At 57.5% G+C, this 18,330-nt stretch overlaps 1 protein-coding gene across 2 annotated transcripts; it reads right to left on the bottom strand.

The window, feature by feature from the left end:
* Nucleotides 1-3,258: 3,258 nt before the first annotated feature.
* Nucleotides 3,259-17,025, bottom strand: PRPF31 (pre-mRNA processing factor 31; the record flags this gene model as incomplete). Of its 2 annotated transcripts, XM_079723699.1 has the most annotated exons (14): nucleotides 3,259-3,307; nucleotides 3,571-3,667; nucleotides 4,791-4,889; nucleotides 4,989-5,117; nucleotides 5,710-5,782; nucleotides 5,870-5,997; nucleotides 7,566-7,655; nucleotides 8,908-9,065; nucleotides 11,316-11,485; nucleotides 12,189-12,295; nucleotides 12,889-12,986; nucleotides 13,591-13,674; nucleotides 16,700-16,760; nucleotides 16,849-17,025. In XM_079723699.1, the coding sequence occupies 14 exons, from the start codon at nucleotides 17,023-17,025 to the stop codon at nucleotides 3,285-3,287; spliced, it is 1,494 nt and encodes a 497-aa protein (XP_079579825.1). In that variant the 3' UTR covers nucleotides 3,259-3,284. The 2 variants fall into 2 exon arrangements, with proteins under 2 accessions (XP_079579825.1, XP_079579824.1); XM_079723698.1 differs by having other exon boundaries at nucleotides 3,259-3,667.
* Between the last annotated feature and the right edge of the window lie 1,305 nt (nucleotides 17,026-18,330).

Here is an 18,330-nt window from a genome sequence, read left to right as displayed (position 1 = left end):
GTCGTGTTGATTGGATACACCCGCCCCCTTCTCGTAAGCCAATTGGTCGGGGGGAGGAGCTAGGCTGATCAGGGGCGGGAAGTCGTCCGTCAAGTTTGGAGCCGTTTTCAATTGGTCGTGGGGGTACATTCTGCCCTGAAGTCATTGGCTGGTCCAGGAAGTGGGTGGGGAAAGCGGAGGAAGGCATGGAGAGTGGGCGATAGAGGCCGCGTACCTAATGGGAGAGAGACAGGTGCCTTCAAAGCGGGGGCCGGGCTGAAGTCACCTGCCAATGAAGACAGCCCCTGGGCTGGTAGGGAGGAGCCGGGAAAGAGGGTCCACCCCTCTTCTTCGTTGGCCCTGTTATCGTTCCTCCCAGAGTGTCCAATAGTTTGGCGAGTGGGCGGTAACCGCTCCTAAGGCGTGTGAAACGGGGCGTAGCAGGCAGGCTTGGAACCTGGGTGCATCCTTCCACCTCCCTTGGGTCCTGGCCGGGCAGGCCGGTCCCTGTCTGTGAGCTACACAGTCTTCAGGTGCCTGTATTTGGCATATCTTTGAGACACAGAGGAAGTGAGAAAAGGAAGGAAGCAGGAGACGATGCCCCAAGTCACTGGCATCACGCATAGCTGAATTGGTTGGGAAGCGCCATGGAGGCATGGAGTATTTGTCCTGCTTCTGTGTGGTTACGTGACCGTGGGACAGTAATTCTCCTCTGCGCCTCCATTTCCCTGGTGTTGTGAGGACGCCGCAGAAGGTACAGATGAGAGTCTCTGTTCCCTTTCCGCGGCTGCCTCCTAACGCCTACTGGTCCTTCAGATCTCAGCTCAGTGGTCTTTTCTAGCGGGAAAACTTCCCTGACCTCCTGTGCTGAGTGCTCACGTGAGCCCTGTTCGTTCGGATTTACTTTTGCACGTATACTGTCATTTTCTTAATTATTTGAATCTCCCCCTCCGGATTTTTGCATCCCCAGCGCTTAGCAGCAAGAAGCACTCAGTAACCGTTTGCTGAATGAATACCTGGGTGAATACGGGGAATGACTTGTGGTTAAAACTTGCTAGGCACTGGTGCTCTGGCAAACCAGGAGGCATTTGCCCTGGGTCACACAGTCAAGATGGGAAGTCGTTTCTGCCCATCTCCTCTAGGCGGAGGAAAGTAAGATAAATCCAAGGGAAATGCAAGTGAGAACTGCATCAGAGTCGCCCGTGGCAAGTCAGGCAATGCTTATAAAAACGCAGTGCTCTTAGGCCCACACAGATCTGGGGAGTGAAGCCTAGGGATCTGTATTTTTACAAACTTCCTGGGTGATCATTAGAGGTCTTTTAAAAAAATATTTATTTATTTGGTTGTGCCAGGTCTTAGTTGCGGCAGGCGGTCTCCTTAGTTGCGGCTCGCCAGCTGCTTAGTTGTGGCATGTGAACTCTTAGTTGCAGCAGGCACGTGGAATCTAGTTCCCTGACAAGGGATCGGACTCAGGCCCCCTGCATTGGGAGCACGGAGTCTTATCCACTGGACCACCAGGGAAGTCCCTCGTTAGAGTTTAAGAAATATTGATCCAGAAGACCCTTGTTATTTAAAGTGTGGTCCCTGTTGTAAATCAACTATACTTCACCTAAAACAAACAAACAAAAACAACAAAGTGTGGTCCCTGGATGGAGCAGGCCTTTTAGGTTTCTCAGGAATCACCTGGGGATTTGTCAAATGCAGATTCTGGTTCAGGAGGTCCCAGGTCCTGCTTTTCTAACAGATTACCAGGTGGTGCTGACAGTCCACAGTCCACACTTTGAGTAGCAAGGGTCCAGAGCAGTGGTTCTCAAATTTGACTGCACGTGAGTATCACCTGGGGGCTTAAAAAAAATCCAGATACCCAGGCCTTGCCCTAGACGGATTAAATAAGGGTTTCTCAGGATGGGAACCAGACATTAGAAATGAAAATTCCTGAGATGATTCCAACATGCCACTAATCTGGTAAGAGGATTTTCTAGAGCAGTGGTTTTCAAAGTGTGGTCCCTGCATCAGCAGCATAAACACCACCTGGGAAGTTGTTAGAAAGTCACGTTTTTGAGCCCCACCGTAGACCAACTGAATTGGAAACCTGGGCCCTGTAACCCGTTTTAACAGTCCTTCCAGGCAATTCTGAGGCATATGAAACTTGGAGAAACTCTAAGAGTACTCGGGACTGCAGGGCCAGGTGACTCAGATTCCTTCTTGAGATTCACACCTCCTTGCCCCCTCCACCATTCGATTCAGTCTGGCCAGGGGAGATGGGGACTCTGAAGAGTGGTGGACAGACGGCCCTTCCCTGGCACCCCCAGAGACAGAGATCAGCAAAGGTCATCACTTTTAAGCAAGTATGATCTGAAGTTCAGGGATAAATCTGGGGAAACAGTTATGTGACCTGGGGTAATCTGGCCTTTGGAAAGAACCTCCCCGGTGTGCAGACTCTTTCATGTGAGGGAGGGGAGAGATTCAGAGAGGGCCTCTGAGGTCCAGAGACAGAGCCCTGGACTGAGGGAGGGACTGGGGACCGGAGACACACACAGAGCCCCTAGTGGTGATGGGGGAGTCCCAGAGAGAGGAACAGAAAGAGAGATCTCAGATAGGACCCAGTGAGCCAGAAAGAGACCCAGGGAGAAAGCTCGAGCTAGAGAGGCATCGCTCCCCCGGGGGCTGGTCCTCCTGGGTAATTAAGAGAAGTGCTGACCGTGCAGGTAAGTGAGCAGCTGTGAAGCCCATCTCCCAGCATGGGGTCGGCTACCCCTGGCGGCACGGCGCTCTCTTTACCTGGCAGGAACTTTCATAGCACTGAGTCCCTGCCAGGGCTGGGCACCTGTCTGCTCCACCCCGCCGGGGCTTGGCACACCAGGGTGGGAGGGGGAGTCCTCAGCAAACACTGGACAGAATAACAAAAGTGCCCCGTCGTGGGGGCCTGACGGTGAGCCCAGTGCTAAGTGCTTCCTGGGCATCTCTTACGTCCTCACGGGTGCGCCTGGTGGTTGAAATGTGGAGGCTTGGAAGGCGGCAGAGGCCAACTGCATGAGATGCCACGACCACCCAGGGCGGCCTGTATTGAAAGCTGGGGCGTCAGAACGACCGGGGTTCTCTTAAGGGGCCTGGAGGTGGAGAGGGCTCTTCTCTTCACGGGGCTGCACGATGAGGAGGTGCCAGGCCCGGGGTTGGATCCAGATTCCAGGGAGCCCAAGCTCTGTCCCCCAAAACCCTGTAGCTCTGACTCCTCAAATCGCCCAGGTGTTCGACAAACGATCACTCGCCAAGGACAGATCCTGATAACGTGCTTTTAATCGCACTTATTCCAAAGGTATTTCCTTTCCTGGTTAAAATAAAAAAGACGCGTGATGAAGGCTGGCTGTGTGTTTGAGTGGGGCGGCGATCTCTGTGCTCCGGGGCCGGGCCTTCTCCCGCGCCTCACCGGACAGTCCCAGCACCGGCCGGCCCGGGGCGGCTCTCCTTGCCGGAACCTCCCAGCCCCATCCTGACCCCCATCCCTTCAGAGAGGTGGGGCCTCTGTGTCCCTTCAGTGGGAGAAGGCCCGGGGCGCCACCCCTCAGGTGGACATGATGCCGCTCTTCTCACCCTTGACCTTGAGGAACTCGGCCATGCTGGAGAAATACTTTTGGTTGGCCTCAGCCACCTTCTTCTCCGCTGCTTGTGGGTTCACAATCTCCAGGCCCTGGGCAGGTGAGGGAGATGGGATGGGGTGGGGAGATGGGCCTGGGCCTTAACAATGCCCCCCGCCCAGCTCCCCCAGCTCCCAGCGAAGGAATCATGAAATGTCAGGGGCCCACGGGCTCTTCCCAGTGGTCCTTGGGCTCTGGGCAAACAGCCCCCAAATCTCCCCCACCTTGGGAGATTCTGACTCTGTGGGCCGGGGGTGGGGGAGGAGGGGAGGATCTGGGCATCTGAATTTTTAGCAGGTTCCCCAGGAGATTTTAAAAACACCACTGTTGGAGAACAGCTGATCCTGTTCGGTTCCTGAATAAGGAAACTGAGTCCCAGAAGTAAGTGGCTTGCCTGCAGTCCCAGCACAAATTGCACCAACCCCACCGAGGATTTAACGACCAGCTCTGGGGACCCGACGCGTGGCAGGCGTTGTTGTGAATGTTTTACACACGGCGATTCTCATCTCCTCGCTGAGGCCTCCCCTGGAGGCTCCCCATCTCCCTTAGTCCTTTCGGTCTCCAGCACTTTCCACCTTCCAACACACTATGTATCTTAGTTATCTGTCCCCCTGCCACCCCCTAAGCTCTGGGAGGGCAAAACTTCCTGTCTCTATTTTGTGGCTTTGTCCCGGCACCTGCAACAGCGCTCGGAATTTAGCAGACACCTGCTGATGGAGGGAATGAGCTGGTACTCCTCAGATCCCAAGGGCCACACCAGCGCTGTTTGGGGGGTGAATAAACCGAGGCACAGACCCGACAGGTGAGTGACCTGCCCTGGCTCCATCCTGTGCTCTGGTGGTTGGCTGGGGTCCCGACTGCCCAGCCCACCTACCTAGGACCTTTCCTGTGCGGGGCCCTGAGGTGGCCCCAGCCACCCGGCTCTTGGAAGGTGGGGACCCAGAGCCTCGGGGAGGGACTGAGCCTGCTCAAGGTCATAGAGACCAACTGGTCCCTGGTAACTTCACCGAGTGCAGGGAACCCAGATACGCCCTTCAGGGGCTTCATCGGTGCCCACTCCCCCCACGGCAGCCCTGAGAGGGGCCCTGTCATGTGCTCATTCCGCAGGCAAGGCAGCTGAAGCCCAGGAGGGGAAGGGGTTTTCCCTGGGCCTCCTGAGCCCAGGGGGGCCGGTACCTGGAGCGGGGTGAAGGCCACGCTGGAAGCAGTCCCCGAGGAGCGGTCGCGGATGGTGGACTTCCCGCCGTACACCACGCTCTGCTTCTGCAGGGTCCGCTGTGGGGAGGGCCGGGGAGGCGCAGACTGTGGCTGGGGCCCACGCGCCCAAGCCCACAGCCCCTCACCCTCAGCCCCCGCCCCCGCCCGCGGCCGTACCTGCAGCGTCTTGGAGATCCTGGCCTTGGTGGCCTCATTCACCTGTGTCTGCCGCACACGCCCGCTGCCCGACTTGCCCAGGTGGCCCAGGCTGAAGCCCAGGTCCTCCTGGTAGGCGTCCTCCTCGATCTGGTCGGGGGGGAAGGCGTCGGTGCCAGCAGCCTCCTCAGTCAGCCAGAGGCCCAGGCACCCACCCCATCGGCCGGCCCTATTCAGGCGCCTACTGGGCCCCGAGTGCAGTGAGCCTTGCTGGGGACCCAGCAAGGAAGTCAGGTCCCGTTACTGCTCCCTGAGCTCACAGCCGAGAGGGGCCGTGCGTGTGCGTGTGCGTGTGTGTGCATGTGCGTGTGCATGTGTGTGGTGTAAGAACTGAAATGGGTTTCACTGATGAAAGGGCATCTGAGCTAGTTCTTGCAGGATCAGTAGGGTGATGCTCGGGTAACAAGAGCCTGGCAGGGGTGGAGCCTGGGGAAGGGCATGTGCAGCGGGGCGGGGCGGGGAGGGGGAGGTGGGGGACGAGACTGGGAGGCCTGCAGGGCTCTGATCCTGAGCAGCCTCCAGTGCCTGGGTGGATGGGGCAGGGAGAGACTGGATGCTGGGGTCGGGGGGACCAGGGAGGAGGCTAAGGCGCTGTCCCGGATCTGAGGGGGGCGGGACATGGCCACAGGTGGAGAGGCAGGAATGCAGCAGGGGGCGGGGGCACAGCGGGGTGGGGTCTGACCTCCCCGAAGCTCATGCGGTTGGCCTGCTTCCGGATCTCAGTCAGCCCCAGCCGCTCCTTCATCTTGCGGTACCTGGGGACAGGGCAGGGGGTCAGCTGTGAGGGTGCAAGCCTCTTCCCTTCCCGTTCCGGCCCGGCCCGACTGGTCCCCGGGCCCCACCTGCGGCCGCCTCGCTTCTTACGCTGCCCGTCGAGGGGCGCGGGCAGCGGCTTCACCTGCTTCACGGGCGGCGGCTCCTGCCACTTGTCGAACTTGCGCTCGATCTCATCCTTCAGCTCGTAGCCCACCTGGGGAGGACGGGGTGGGGGTCCTGCAGCTGCTCCCTCGGGCCTGGCCTGTCCGCCCGGCCCCCTAGTTCCCACGCGGCCCTGGAGGACCTCGACCCTCTGGGCTCTGCAGGTTTAAGTTGCACCTACCACGCGATGCTCCCACACTGTATCGCAGGCTCAGCCCTCTCCTCTCAACGCTGTGCCCCACAGGCAACGGCCCAGACAGAGCTCCGCGCCCGCTCCCCACCCTCTGCCCCAGCTCTCCTCAGGTCAGTAAGTGGCGATGCCGTGGAGTCGGTCACACCCCGAGAATCCCGCCAGGCTCTTCGTTCAGGAAGGACCCCAAATCGGCCCCCTTTCAGCACTCCCACTGAGGCCAAGCTCTCCCCAGGGTGTGAGAGGCTGCACGTGATCTGCCCCCATCCCGCCAGCCTCAGGGCCTGCGCACCAACTGTTCCCTCTGCTTGAGACACCCTTCCCCCCAGCATCCATGGGACTCGCATGCTAACTGCACTCAGGTCTATGTTAAACCCTCACCGCCTCGGAGAAGCCCTCCCTGAGTTCCAGGTTAATCCGTCTCACCTCCCTCGCCACCCCCAATGCCCCGCATCTGTCTTCCCAGCCTTTACTCAGCACCCCTGGACACACCGCAGATCTACCACTTGTGTCTTCTCGGCCCGCCCCCAGTCAGAATGGAGATGGCACGGAGGCAGGGCTTTTGTCTGTGCGGTTCACTGCTGTACCCCCAGCATCCAGGCCAGGGGTCAGAGAGAGGCTGAACCCCTGAACCCATGGTGCCCGGGTGGGTGCTTGGAAAACAATAACGCACAAGACAGAAGACATCTACCCTGCCAGAACAAGTCCACCAAGGCACACGGGTTGATGGAATAATTACGTGCACGACGACAGCTCTGGCAGAGGGGTCAGATCCCGGTGTAGTAGGCAGGTAAATACCTCCCCCTCCCCCAAAGGTGTCCACAACCAGCTCTCTGGTCCCTGTGAATGTGTCACTTTACCTGACAAAAGGGACTTTGCAGACGTGACTGGGTTAAGGATGTGGAAACGGGGAGAAGGTGCCTTAGATGATCAGTGTGGACCCAGTGTAATCACTGGGTCCTTAAAAGAGTCAGAGGAGATGTGAAGACAGAAGCAGAGTCAGAGAGAGCTGGGAAGATGCTACGCTGGCTTCGAAGATGGAGGAAGGGGCCACAAGCCAAGGGACGCGGGTGGCCTGTGGAAGCTGCAAGAGGCAGCGGAGCCATCCTCCCCTTGAGCCTCCGGAAGGAATGAACCCTGCCAACACCTTGATTTCAGGCCAGGGAACCCACCGTGGTCTTCTGACCTACAGAACTCGAAGACAGTAACCCCGTGTTGCTTTAGGCCACTAAACTTGCGGTAATCTGTCACAGCAGCAGCAACGGGAAACTCATACAGCAGCGGGAGGGGATGCTGACCTCGGTAGGGGCCACGACAAACACCCCCGCCTCTGCCCCGTTAGGACAGCGCTCGCTGTGCAGGGTCCTCTACTGACAGCTCTCCCTGAGACAGACCACATACCACCCGGATAGACGCCGCCCGCGCCTCACCTTCCCCTCCGTGCTCTCATGGAAACTGTCCACTCGGGCTGCCAGCGTGCACTTGGCAGCCACCAGCCGGGCCGCCTTCCGCCGGAGATCCTGGAGCAATGGACAGGAAGGCAGAGTCAGTGTGAGGATGCAATCAGATCCCAGCGTTTCCACAGCTCTAGCCACCATCACCATTTCTGCGTGTCAGCATTCCACCTGTACCGCTATTGCCTTTACTGTAATAACACGTTACAGTAACAAGTTACCACCGCCACCGCCTTTACTGTAATAACGCGTTACAGTAACAAGTTACCACCGCCACCGCCTTTACTGTAATAACGCGTTACAGTAACAAGTTACCACCGCCACCGCCTTTACTGTAATAACGCATTACAGTTACAGACTGAACTGCATTACTACACATGGAGGATTATCAAATACGGAGAAAATGCCTACATTATGATTAAAATTTACAACATCCGTGTATCACCAAAAATGGTGTCATGTGCCACGAAAGGTAGGGGCCGAGTTCTGAGAAACACCAAGACGGTACCTGTAACACCCACAGCCCCAGGTCTCGGTGACTAGTAGTAATGGTAGTGGCGGCCATAATAATAACAAAGAGAAGAATAACAGTAATAATTATAACATAGAAAGCCAGCAGCAGCTAGGCGTAGAGAAGAATTTAACCCTGTCCTAAGAAGTCTGGCCTTGGCCCTGGCTCCTGGGTGGTGATCTGCACTGGCAGGGGCCTGGGTAAACCAGAGAACAGCGCTGTGACCTAGGGTGGGGTCTCTGAGTCACGGGGTCCCAGCCGTGTCTGTGCCCCTGAGCCTCGGCAGAGACTGAGCCCCGAGGCCCCACTGGGCTTCCCGGCGGCGCCGCGTTCGGGACTTCTGGACCCTGCCCTCGTGCCTTCCCCTCGGCTAGCGTTACTCTGGGTGCCCTCACTGTGATAAACCGTAACCCTGGGTGGATCAGCTCGAGGTGAGCTCTGTGAGTCCTTCTAGCGGCCACTGAACCTGACCGTGGTCTTGGGAACCCCGAACTCATAAGCTTAACGCTTCCGTTGCTTTTTACGTGCGAGGCCTGATGTCAAGGTGTTTCGTACGGGTGAGTCCTCGTCTCGACCCCATGAAGCAGGTTCAGTTCACCCCACTTAAAGACGGGGAGCCTGAGGGGGGGGCCCGAACTCCAACCTGGCCTATCAGCTCCAGTGTCCTTGTTCGTACACCCTGTGTGGCCCATCCTCCAGGGTCCTGACCCTTGTCGTCAGCAGAGACCCTTGGGACCCGAGGCGCAGCAGGGGGCGGGGGGTGCCCTTTGGGGCACAGCATAAGGTTCCAGGGTGGGTGGGACTCACCGGGGGCAGGGACTGCACGATGTCACTGTGGTAGATGTAGCCGGTGTGGGGCAGCACTGAGGTGGATGAGAAGCCGGACAGCGTCTTGCGCTGGGCCCCGAGCAGCATGATGTTGCAAGCTGGCATCTTGGAGAGGTTGGTCAGGCCGCCGGCCACCCCTGCAGCAGGATGGAGGGAGGGAGGGGCTCAGAAGGAGCGAGGAGGTTTGTCTGGGGGCTCGCTGTGTGCTGCACCTTCACGGGAGTTTCTGGTTGGAGCCCCGAGGCGGCCCCGCCAAGGAGGGCCGACGTGTCCCACCTCCGAGAGGGGTTTGGAGGAGGCTCAGAAAGGTGAAGCAACTTTGCTAAAGGCGCACAGCAAGCAGACTGGCCCAACGGGAACCTGACCCAAGTCCGCGAAGCCACACAGGCCCTGCTCTGTGCCTTAGAGTGGTGTTCACCACGCTGTGGGCTCGTGACAACAGGGCCCGGGTGTGAATCACCTCTGGGTTCCCTTGAGCGTGTCTGCGGGCATGGGGGAGGGAAGAGGAGCTGCAGGTAAACACTGTAAGTAGTTCTACCTCTGAGGTGGGATTGCTGTGTGCAGGGCCCTGTGCTGGGCGCTTTTAAGGATTAGGTAAATGGTCTCATCACACACACGAGTCCTTGAAACAAGCCTCCAACACCTGTGCGGGAGCAGAACAGCCCCCATGGTCACTTGACAGCACCATCCCCGGAACCTGCGACTGCAGTGCCACATGCAGTCAAAGGGACTGTGCAGATACGAGCAAGTTAAGGACCCCGAGGAGGGGAGATTATCCTGAAGGGTCCTGGTGGGCTCAGTGTAATCACGAGGATCCTTAAAAGTGGGAGAGAAAAGCAGAGCCAGAGTGGCACGAGAGGAGACTTTCAAGACAGAGGAAGGGGCCACGAGCCAAGGGATGCAGGTGCCCCTGGAAACTGGAAAAGGCAGGGAAACGGCTTCCTCCCCTGACCCACCGTAGAGGACCGCAGCCCTGCCGACACTTTCATCTTAGCCCCGTGAGGCCCACGGTGGACTTCTGACCTCCACAACTGTCAGATGATAAACTGCGTCATTCAAGCCTCTTGGTTCGTGGTCATTTGTTACAGCAGTCACAGGAAACTAGCACAACCCCCAATCGCCACTGGGGAAACTGAGGCACGTGACACCATTTGCCCAAAGACGTGAGGCCAGCGAGGGGGGAAGCAGGATCCACACCCGAGCTTATCCTTCCCCGACACCACTGCTTCTACCTGCGACTCTGCACACACCTGCCCCCAAGACTGTGTTACGCGCTGAACTGTGTCCCCCCACCAAATTCACACACTGAAGTCCTAGCCCTCCCATCCCCACACCTCAGAACGTGACTGTATTTGGAGACAGGGTCTTTAAAGAGGTGATCAGGGACCTCCCTGGTGGCACAGTGGTTAAGACTCAGCGCTCCCAATGCAGGGGACCCAGGTTTGATCCCTGGTCAGGGAACTAGATCCCACATGTGAGCTGCAAATAAGGAGCTGGTGAGCCGCAACTAAGGAGCTGGCAAACAGCAATTAAGGAGCCCGCCTGCCACAGCTAAGACCCAGTGTGACCAAATTAAAAAAACAAACAGGTGATCAAGGTGAAATGATGTCACAGGATGGGCCCTAATCCAATAGGACTGGTGCCCTTATGAGAGGAGGAGACTAGGACACAGTCACACGTGGAAGGAAGACCACATGAGGACGCAGTGAAAAGGTGGCCGTCTACACACCAAGGAGAGAGGCCCCAGAAGGAACCAGCCCTGCTGACACCTGATCTCAGTCTCCCAGCCTCCAGACTGTGAGAGGATAAACCTCAGTTGTCGAAGCCCCCCCACCCCCCGAGTCTATGGTACTTTGTTACAGCAGCCTGAACTGACTAATACGGCTGCTTTATCAAACTCCCCCGGGAAGTGTTTCTCGGTTGAAGGGGCCAGGAGCCTGAGGGGGCACTCTGAGGCCGCAGAGAGCCCCCGAGGACGAAGGGACCCACTGCCAGGACCAGTGCCCCCGTCTTGTGGAGAATACTGAGGCTCAGAGAGCTGACTTTACTACTACCAGGTGGCCCCGTGGGCCCGCGGCAGAGCTGGGAGCTGCTGGGATGCCCAGCATTTCCACCAGCCAAGCCGCCTCTCCCCTTTGCGGCTTGTCTGGCCCCAGCTCTGCCGGGGATGCGGGTACTGACCAGGCTCAGGGCCCCCATCCTTTCTCCGTGTCTGTGTGAAGAGCAAGCTGGCCGACCTCTGTGGTCTCCAGGAGAGATGAGAGGGTGGGGACGAGGGCACACGGTCCTGGGGCCCCAGGGCCAAATCCCCAGTTTACAGAAGAGGAACAGACTTCCCCAAGGTCACATGGCCCGCGGGGCCATCACTGCGTGGGGATGGGCCTCACCCATGATCTTGGCAGCGGTGGACGCCCCGATGATGATGGAAAGGTTGGGCGCGATGAAGGACATGCGTGACTCCACGTACTCGTAGATTCGGTGCTTGGAGGCGTTGAGCTCCAGCGCCATGTCGCAGGCCTCCTCCAGCCGTTCCAGCTCCTCCTCTGACAGCTGCTGCCTGCGGGGTGGGGGCGGGGTGGGGGTGAGGCCGGGACGGACCCGACCTTCGAGCTTCAGCATGTCCCATCTGAGCGGCCCAGGAGCCCGCGTCCTCCCAGCTGTGTGTGTGTGCGCACACGTGTGTGCAGCCTCACCACAGGTACCGCTCCTGCCAGCCCTGAGGCCTGGAAGCCAGGGCTGCCGGGAACCAGTCCTCGGTGGCACCTCCCTGCCCAGTCCTGTCTCCACCTGGGGGAGGCGCCCCTGCCCAGGCCATGCCAGAGCCGGGCCTCTGCAGGCGCTCCCTCTTCCTGAAACGCTCTCCCGCCGAGGCCCCCCACACTCCGCGGGCCACCCCGGCCCACCACCCTGCCGCTTCCCTCGGAGCACGGTCACCGCTGCGATCAACCGTTCCAGAGCTCTGCTCTGGGGTGACAGGTGTCCCCTTCTCCTAGGTGCAGCATGGACGCCAGAGCGGCAGGTGGAGAGCCAGCGTGCACCCTAGCGAGGGGACGACACGCCAGAGACGGGCACTTCTAGTTACGGGCCTGCCCCTTGCCTCACCCTCGAAACCCCGGGCGAGGCTGGCTTCTCATGCCCGGGTAGCCCCGAGCCCAGCACGGTGCCTGGCTTGCGAGCTGAAGTGCCCTATCCTCCTGAGACTGACAGCCATGCCGCTGGCCCAGACCGCCGCGCGCCGTCAGAGGGGCCCCTGCGCGCACCCCTGGGTGGTGGAGGCAGTGACGCTGACGACCATGATGGTGGCGTTGGTCAGGATCTGCTGCAGGTTCTCGTTGTTCTTGCACTTGTCCAGGCTGTTGCCCAGCTCCTAGGGGGCGAGAGGGCGGGACAGGGGCCTGGGGCTCAGGAAGCTCTAGACCCTCTCGTGCTCCTGCACCCACCCGACCTGTCCCCGGGGCGCTCCCCTGCCTCCCCCCACTCCCGGCAACTCCGCTGCTCAAAGGATCCGCACCGTCTGCCCCGTGTGGGCTGACCCGGAAGCAGAGCTGAGCACACGGGCCACCCAGGGAAGACCCGCTGCCGCCACAGGCCTGCAGCCCATGGCCGCTCAGAGCGCGGGTCTGACCGCATCACTTCCCTGGGTGGGCATCCCCTGCCACCGGCCCCATCCGCCCCTGGACTCATGGGGGGCCCTGCGCACTGGTGAGCCCGCCTTCACTTTCCCTTGAGACCCAGAGCCTCTGCAGCTCGCCTCCTCGCCGCCTCTCGTTCCCTGAATGCTCCAGGGCCTGTTGCCCTCTCGGGCTCTTGGCACTTAGGACTGCTTCCCCGATCCTCATCCCGTCTCCAGCCAAAGGCTGAGCGAGGGGAGCCTTCCCCTTAGACCTGGGGGGTCTGAGAGCAGGGCCCGCCGCCCCTTCCCATTAGTGGCAGTCGGGGAGCCCCCTTCTTCCCATTTACCTTGACGGTGCGGATGTAATCCAGTGCATTGGGGACCAGAGACTCCAGTTCGGGGAATCGCTTCGAGTACTTATCCCGGATGAACTTATGGATGATGTCTAAGGGTGACAGGGTGGTGAGGAGCCCGATGAGGGGCAGGCAGACTCTGCTGGCTCTCCCAGTACCTGTTTCCCCTTCCTCCTTCAGTAGCAAAACCCCTAATTATAGCTGGGCTCACGGACACGCAGCACAAAGCTACATTTCCCGGCTGCCCTTATGGCTGGACGCAGCCATGGGAGTTAGTTCTGATCTACAAGATGTGAGCTGAAGTCACATGTGCAACTTCCAGGCCACTCCCTCAAAGGAAAAAAATGTGCCTTCCTCTTCTCTCCCTTTTTTTTGCTGACGAGGATGTGGAGGTGATGGCTGGAGGTGGGCAGTCACCTTGTACCATGAAGCAGGTGGCAGATCCATGAGACAGAAAGAGCCTGGACTCCTCATCCAGACTTTCACATGAGAGGAAAATATGCTTCCTTCTCACGTAACCACCTGTTACAGCAGCTGAACCTGGATTCCAGCTAATACAGGGGCTTGGGGGCAGGACCCCGGGAAAGGCCAGCAGGGAAGACGGCCTGCGCACCTGCCTGCCCCTCCCTTGGGGATGGGAGGAGGCTGTGGGGGACACCGGGCAGGGCTGTCTCTGCTTGCCCTTTTGGCACTCACTCAGCTCGTTCTCGATCTCCACCGTCAGGTTGTTGGCATCCACAATGACCCGGTACTCGGGGGCCGCCTCCACCGGTCCCATCACTGTGAGGATGAGAAAGACCCTGGTTTGGGTGTGTGTCTATGCACCCACCCCGTCCCAGATCCCACAGCTCAGGGAGACTGGGGATGCAGCTGGAGGGGAGCAGGGAGGGGCTGAAGAGGAAACTGGGGGGCAGGTCTGCGTATCTGCAAACCTCCCATCTCTCCCTCCAGGCCGGTCTAGACTTGACCCCATCTCGCCCTGGACCTAAACCCTCCTGGGCTCACCGCACCCTTAGACTAACAGCGCAGCTACCCAGAGTGATGTTTGAGGCCTCCCAAAAGGCTGGGAGCTCTGCGAGGACAAGCACGGGGCCTGTTTCCTGTGGCTGCACCCCGGTGCGCCTGGCCCGTTGCAGTCGCTCCGGGGACACTTGCTGACTCAGTGGCTCCAGTCTGCTCTCTGCACCGTCCTGGCCCCATCCTCTCATCACACCCCCGCTTTGTTTCATTCCAGCCATTAAAGGACTGATTACAGTGCCCTGTACACTTGGCCTGCGTCACTCTTCTTGTGGCCTTTGAGTATGCTGTTCCCTCTCCCTGGCACATCCCTTCCTCGTGTCTGTTTCTGGAAAACCCTTCAAGCTCTAATAATAACAACGATAATGACAATGATGACAGTATTATCACCAGCAACTGACACACACAGGACTTACTGGGCATACGACACTGTTCTAAGTGCCTTACGGGCATTAACTTATTTTATCCACAACCAGCCAGGGAGGTTGGTGTTAAATCAGGCCAATGTTGCAGAGAAAGAAACGGAAGGACACGGCCTGATGTCACAGAGCCAGCAGATGGCAGAGCTGAGATCTGACTCCTGAGTCTGCGCTCTGAATCCTGATGCTCAAATGCCTCTATGTCCTTAAGACTCACAAGGCGCTTAAGAATCCCTCCCTCACCTTTCAGGAGGGGTGAGCTGTCTCCTCTGTGCTCCGGCCACACTCCTGCCACATCCATTAGACACCATCACCACCCAGTTTGAGGTGTTTCATGTCCACCTTCCCCACCAGACATGGGGTGTGATTGGGTCTGACTTAAAATCCCCGAGCCTGGCCCACACCAGGAAATGTCACTTTTATGACTCCCCACAACTCCCTGGCCTGGCATTTGAAACCCTGCAGGGTCTGGTGCCTTGCCAGCCTCCCCACCACTATGGATGTCCAAGGTTTCACAGGTGCAGCTCTCTTTCCCTGGGCGCACCCCCCGCCACCCCGTTCTTGGCCTGTCATGTGTATTCATGCTTCAAAGTCCAGCTGAGACATCAGTGCTCCCCTGACCGCAGCAGGGTCAGCCGGCTCCTCCTGTCGCTCCCGCGTGCCCTGGACTCCCTCCATCCCAGCAGGCGCCGCCCACCAGCCACTGCTCCGCCAGCCCCTGAGCGTTCTGAGAGCAGAGGCCCACACAGCCCTGGCCCCCAGGGCACCTCAGGAAAACTTTAAAAAAAGTTTTAAAGGTTTAAAGTTTAACCCTGGTGGTACAGTGGTTAAGAATCCGCCTGCCAATGCAGGGGACACGGGTTCGAGCCCTGGTCCGGGAAGATCCCTCATGCCGCGGAGCAGCTAAGCCCACAAGCTACAACTACTGAGCCCAGAAGCCACAACTACTGAAGCCCGAAGGCCTAGAGCCCGTGCTCCACAACAACAGAAGCCACCACAATGAGAAGCCCTCCCACCACAACTAGAGAGAAGGCCCGCGCGCAGCAACGAAGACCGAACGCAGCCAAGTTAATTAATTAATTAATTAATTAATTAAAAAAGAAAGGATGGAACAAGTGAGTCTCCCTGAAACTCTGCTCTGACTACACCATTCCTGTGCCAAAAAGCTTCCCTTGGCTTCCCGCTGCCTAGGAATTCCACTCGAGAGCCACAGCTTTCCAAGAAAAACGGGGGTGATGACAGCATTGTCCTCTTAGAGCTGGTCTGAACACTCAAGAGACAACCCAGCTTTGCCCAGAATTAGAAGTGAGGAGAGATTTTAATAATTTTTATGGATACTTTTTTATATTTTCATGGTTACTTTCTATTTACCAAATGATACCAGTTTTCCATCCACAGTGGCAATATCTTTCCTTCTTGGGAAAACTGAAGGAAAAAAGTATGTGGATTTAAAAACGTGAAATAGGGCTTCCCTGGTGGCGCAGTGGTTGAGAGTCTGCCTACCGATGCAGGGGACCCGGGTTCGTGCCCCGGTCCAGGAAGATCCCACATGCTGCGGAGCGGCTGGGCCCGTGAGCCATGGCTGCTGAGCCTCTGCGTCCGGAGCCTGTGCTCCGCAACAGGAGAGACCGCAACAGTGAGAGGCCCATGTACCGCCAAAAAAAAAAAAAAAAAAAAGTGAAATAAGTGTTTTACAGGTGTGGCAAAACTCTCTAACTGATCAGGTTATCAATAAAGTTTGGGAAGCCTTGAGATAAATCCTATCACAATTAGGCAGCGCTCAGCACAGAGCAGGGACTAAAGAAGTGTCAGCTTGGGCTTCCCTGGTGGCACAGTGGTTGAGAGTCCGCCTGCCGATGCAGGGGACACGGGTTCGTGCCCCGGTCCGGGAACATCCCACATGCTGCAGAGCGGCCGGGCCCGTGCGCCATGGCCGCTGAGCCTGCGCGTCCGGAGCCTGTGCTCCGCAACGGGAGAGGCCACAACAGTGAGAGGCCCGCGTACCGCAAAAAAAAAAAAAAAAAGTGTCAGCTTTAGGGACTTCGCTGGCGGTCCAGTGGGTAGGACTCTGCGCTTCCACTGCAGGGGGCCCGGGTCTGATGCCTGGCCGGGGAATTAAGATCTCGCGTGCTGTGCAGCGCGGCCAAAAAAGAAAAAAGAAAACTTCGAAAGAAGTGATCAGCTTTAGAATGCAGTACGCTCTTAGGAGAGAAGGGGACTGGGCTGGGATGGAAGGGAAGAGGAGGGCTCTGGCAAAGGGTGAGAGGAAGAGCCAACTTCCCAAGTCAGCAGCAGCGAAAGAGCCAAGGGGCCTGGCCGGAGACGAGCCGGGGTGGGCGTGGTGAGGGCGCCGGGCGGGGAGAAGGTACCTTCCGAAGCGCTGGCCTGCTTGCTGATATACTCCTCGATCTTCATCATGATTTCTGCAAACTGTTCGGGGAGGAGCGGACAGTCAGAACCCGGGACTCTCCAGGCAAAGGAGCTGCTGCCCGTGTCCTCCCCCAGGAGCTGCCCTCACCATCTTGCTGTCCCACAGCTTGGCGATGCTCTTGACCGAATCTCCGGAAAGATCCAGCTGGGTCTCCTCCTGCACATCCTCGATCGCCGGCTCCTCCTCCTCCTCCCCGTAGCTTCCTCCTTCCTCCTCTTCTGCCGCCTCCTCGAGGTCAGCTAGCAGCTCGTCGGCCAGAGACATCCCGAGGCCTGCGGGGAGGGCGGGCGGGGTTCCCACTCACCACTGGGACAGGCCTCCCCTGCCCGGTGGCGCTGGTCCTTCTGCATCAACCTCACCAGCATGCAGGCGCCATGAGCACAGGTACACTCTTTTGCTTTTCTCTCTAGCTCGTGACTGTGCCTGGCACGTAACAGATGCTCAGTAAACACCTGCTGAATGAATCCATGAACCCGCTTCCCAGAACCAGATGGTCTCCAGTCATAACTCACACTACCCACCCTTCTCACCTTCACTTCACTGGACAAGACACTGCACACCCCTCACACCACCACTTCGCTAAGACTTAAAAGATACATCCCCTCCCTTGAAAAGACCTCTCCTCACATCCTTTCCTTCCCCCCCCAGCAGAGGCCCCTCCCCACCAACTGTTGGGCCCCGAATGGGTGACAGACATCCTGATCTCCTCAGCCATCAGGACAACCAGGCGGGGCCTAAAATGTCTAGAGCCTCCAGGCCAATCACCTCGGGCTATGAGCAGCTCCTAACCCCAGGTGTTGTACAAATATTAGTATTTTCGGTGAATCCCACGCAGTGGAAAAGGCTGCGAAGGCTGTGAAGCACAACTCTACAAGGTACGATCCCCACCACCCTGTCCTCCCCGGTGCTTTTTCTTTTTTTTAATAAGAAACGCTCCCTCTTCCTGTTCTTCTCCTCGTTCAATAAGACAAATGTAGGGGGAAGGGGGGAGGAATAAATGTGAGACTGGGATGGACATGTACACACAACTATGTATAAAACAGATAACTAGTAAGAACCTGCTGTAGAGCACAGGGACCTCTACCTGATACTCTGTAAGGACCTATATGGGAAAACAATCTAAAAAAGAGCGAATATATGTATATGTATAACTGATTCACTTTGCCATACGGCAGAAAGTAACACAGCATTGAAGACCAACTATACGCCAATAAAAATTTTTTTAAAAAAGACAAATGCAACATGTACACACTACTATATAAAAAACACATAACCAACAAGTACCTACTGTACAGCACAGGAAACTATACTCAGTATTTTGTAATAACCTCTAAGGTAAAAGAGTCTGAAAAAGAATAGATAGATATATATGTATATGTATAACTGAATCACTTTGCTGTGCACCTGAAACTAACACAACATTGTAAATCAACTATACTTCAATAAAAAAATGAAATTAAAAAAGAAATTTAAAAACAGGGGAATTCCCTGATGATCCAGTGGTTAGGACTTGGTGCTTTCACTACTGTGGCTCTGGGTTCAATCCCTTGCTGGGGAATTAAGATCCTG

This window comes from Hyperoodon ampullatus, assembly GCF_949752795.1.
Source record: "Hyperoodon ampullatus genome assembly, chromosome: 18".
In the NCBI taxonomy this organism is placed as follows: Eukaryota; Metazoa; Chordata; class Mammalia; order Artiodactyla; family Ziphiidae; genus Hyperoodon; species Hyperoodon ampullatus.
Note: the sequence above shows the minus strand (reverse complement) of the source record. Positions and strands in the feature narration are given on the sequence as shown.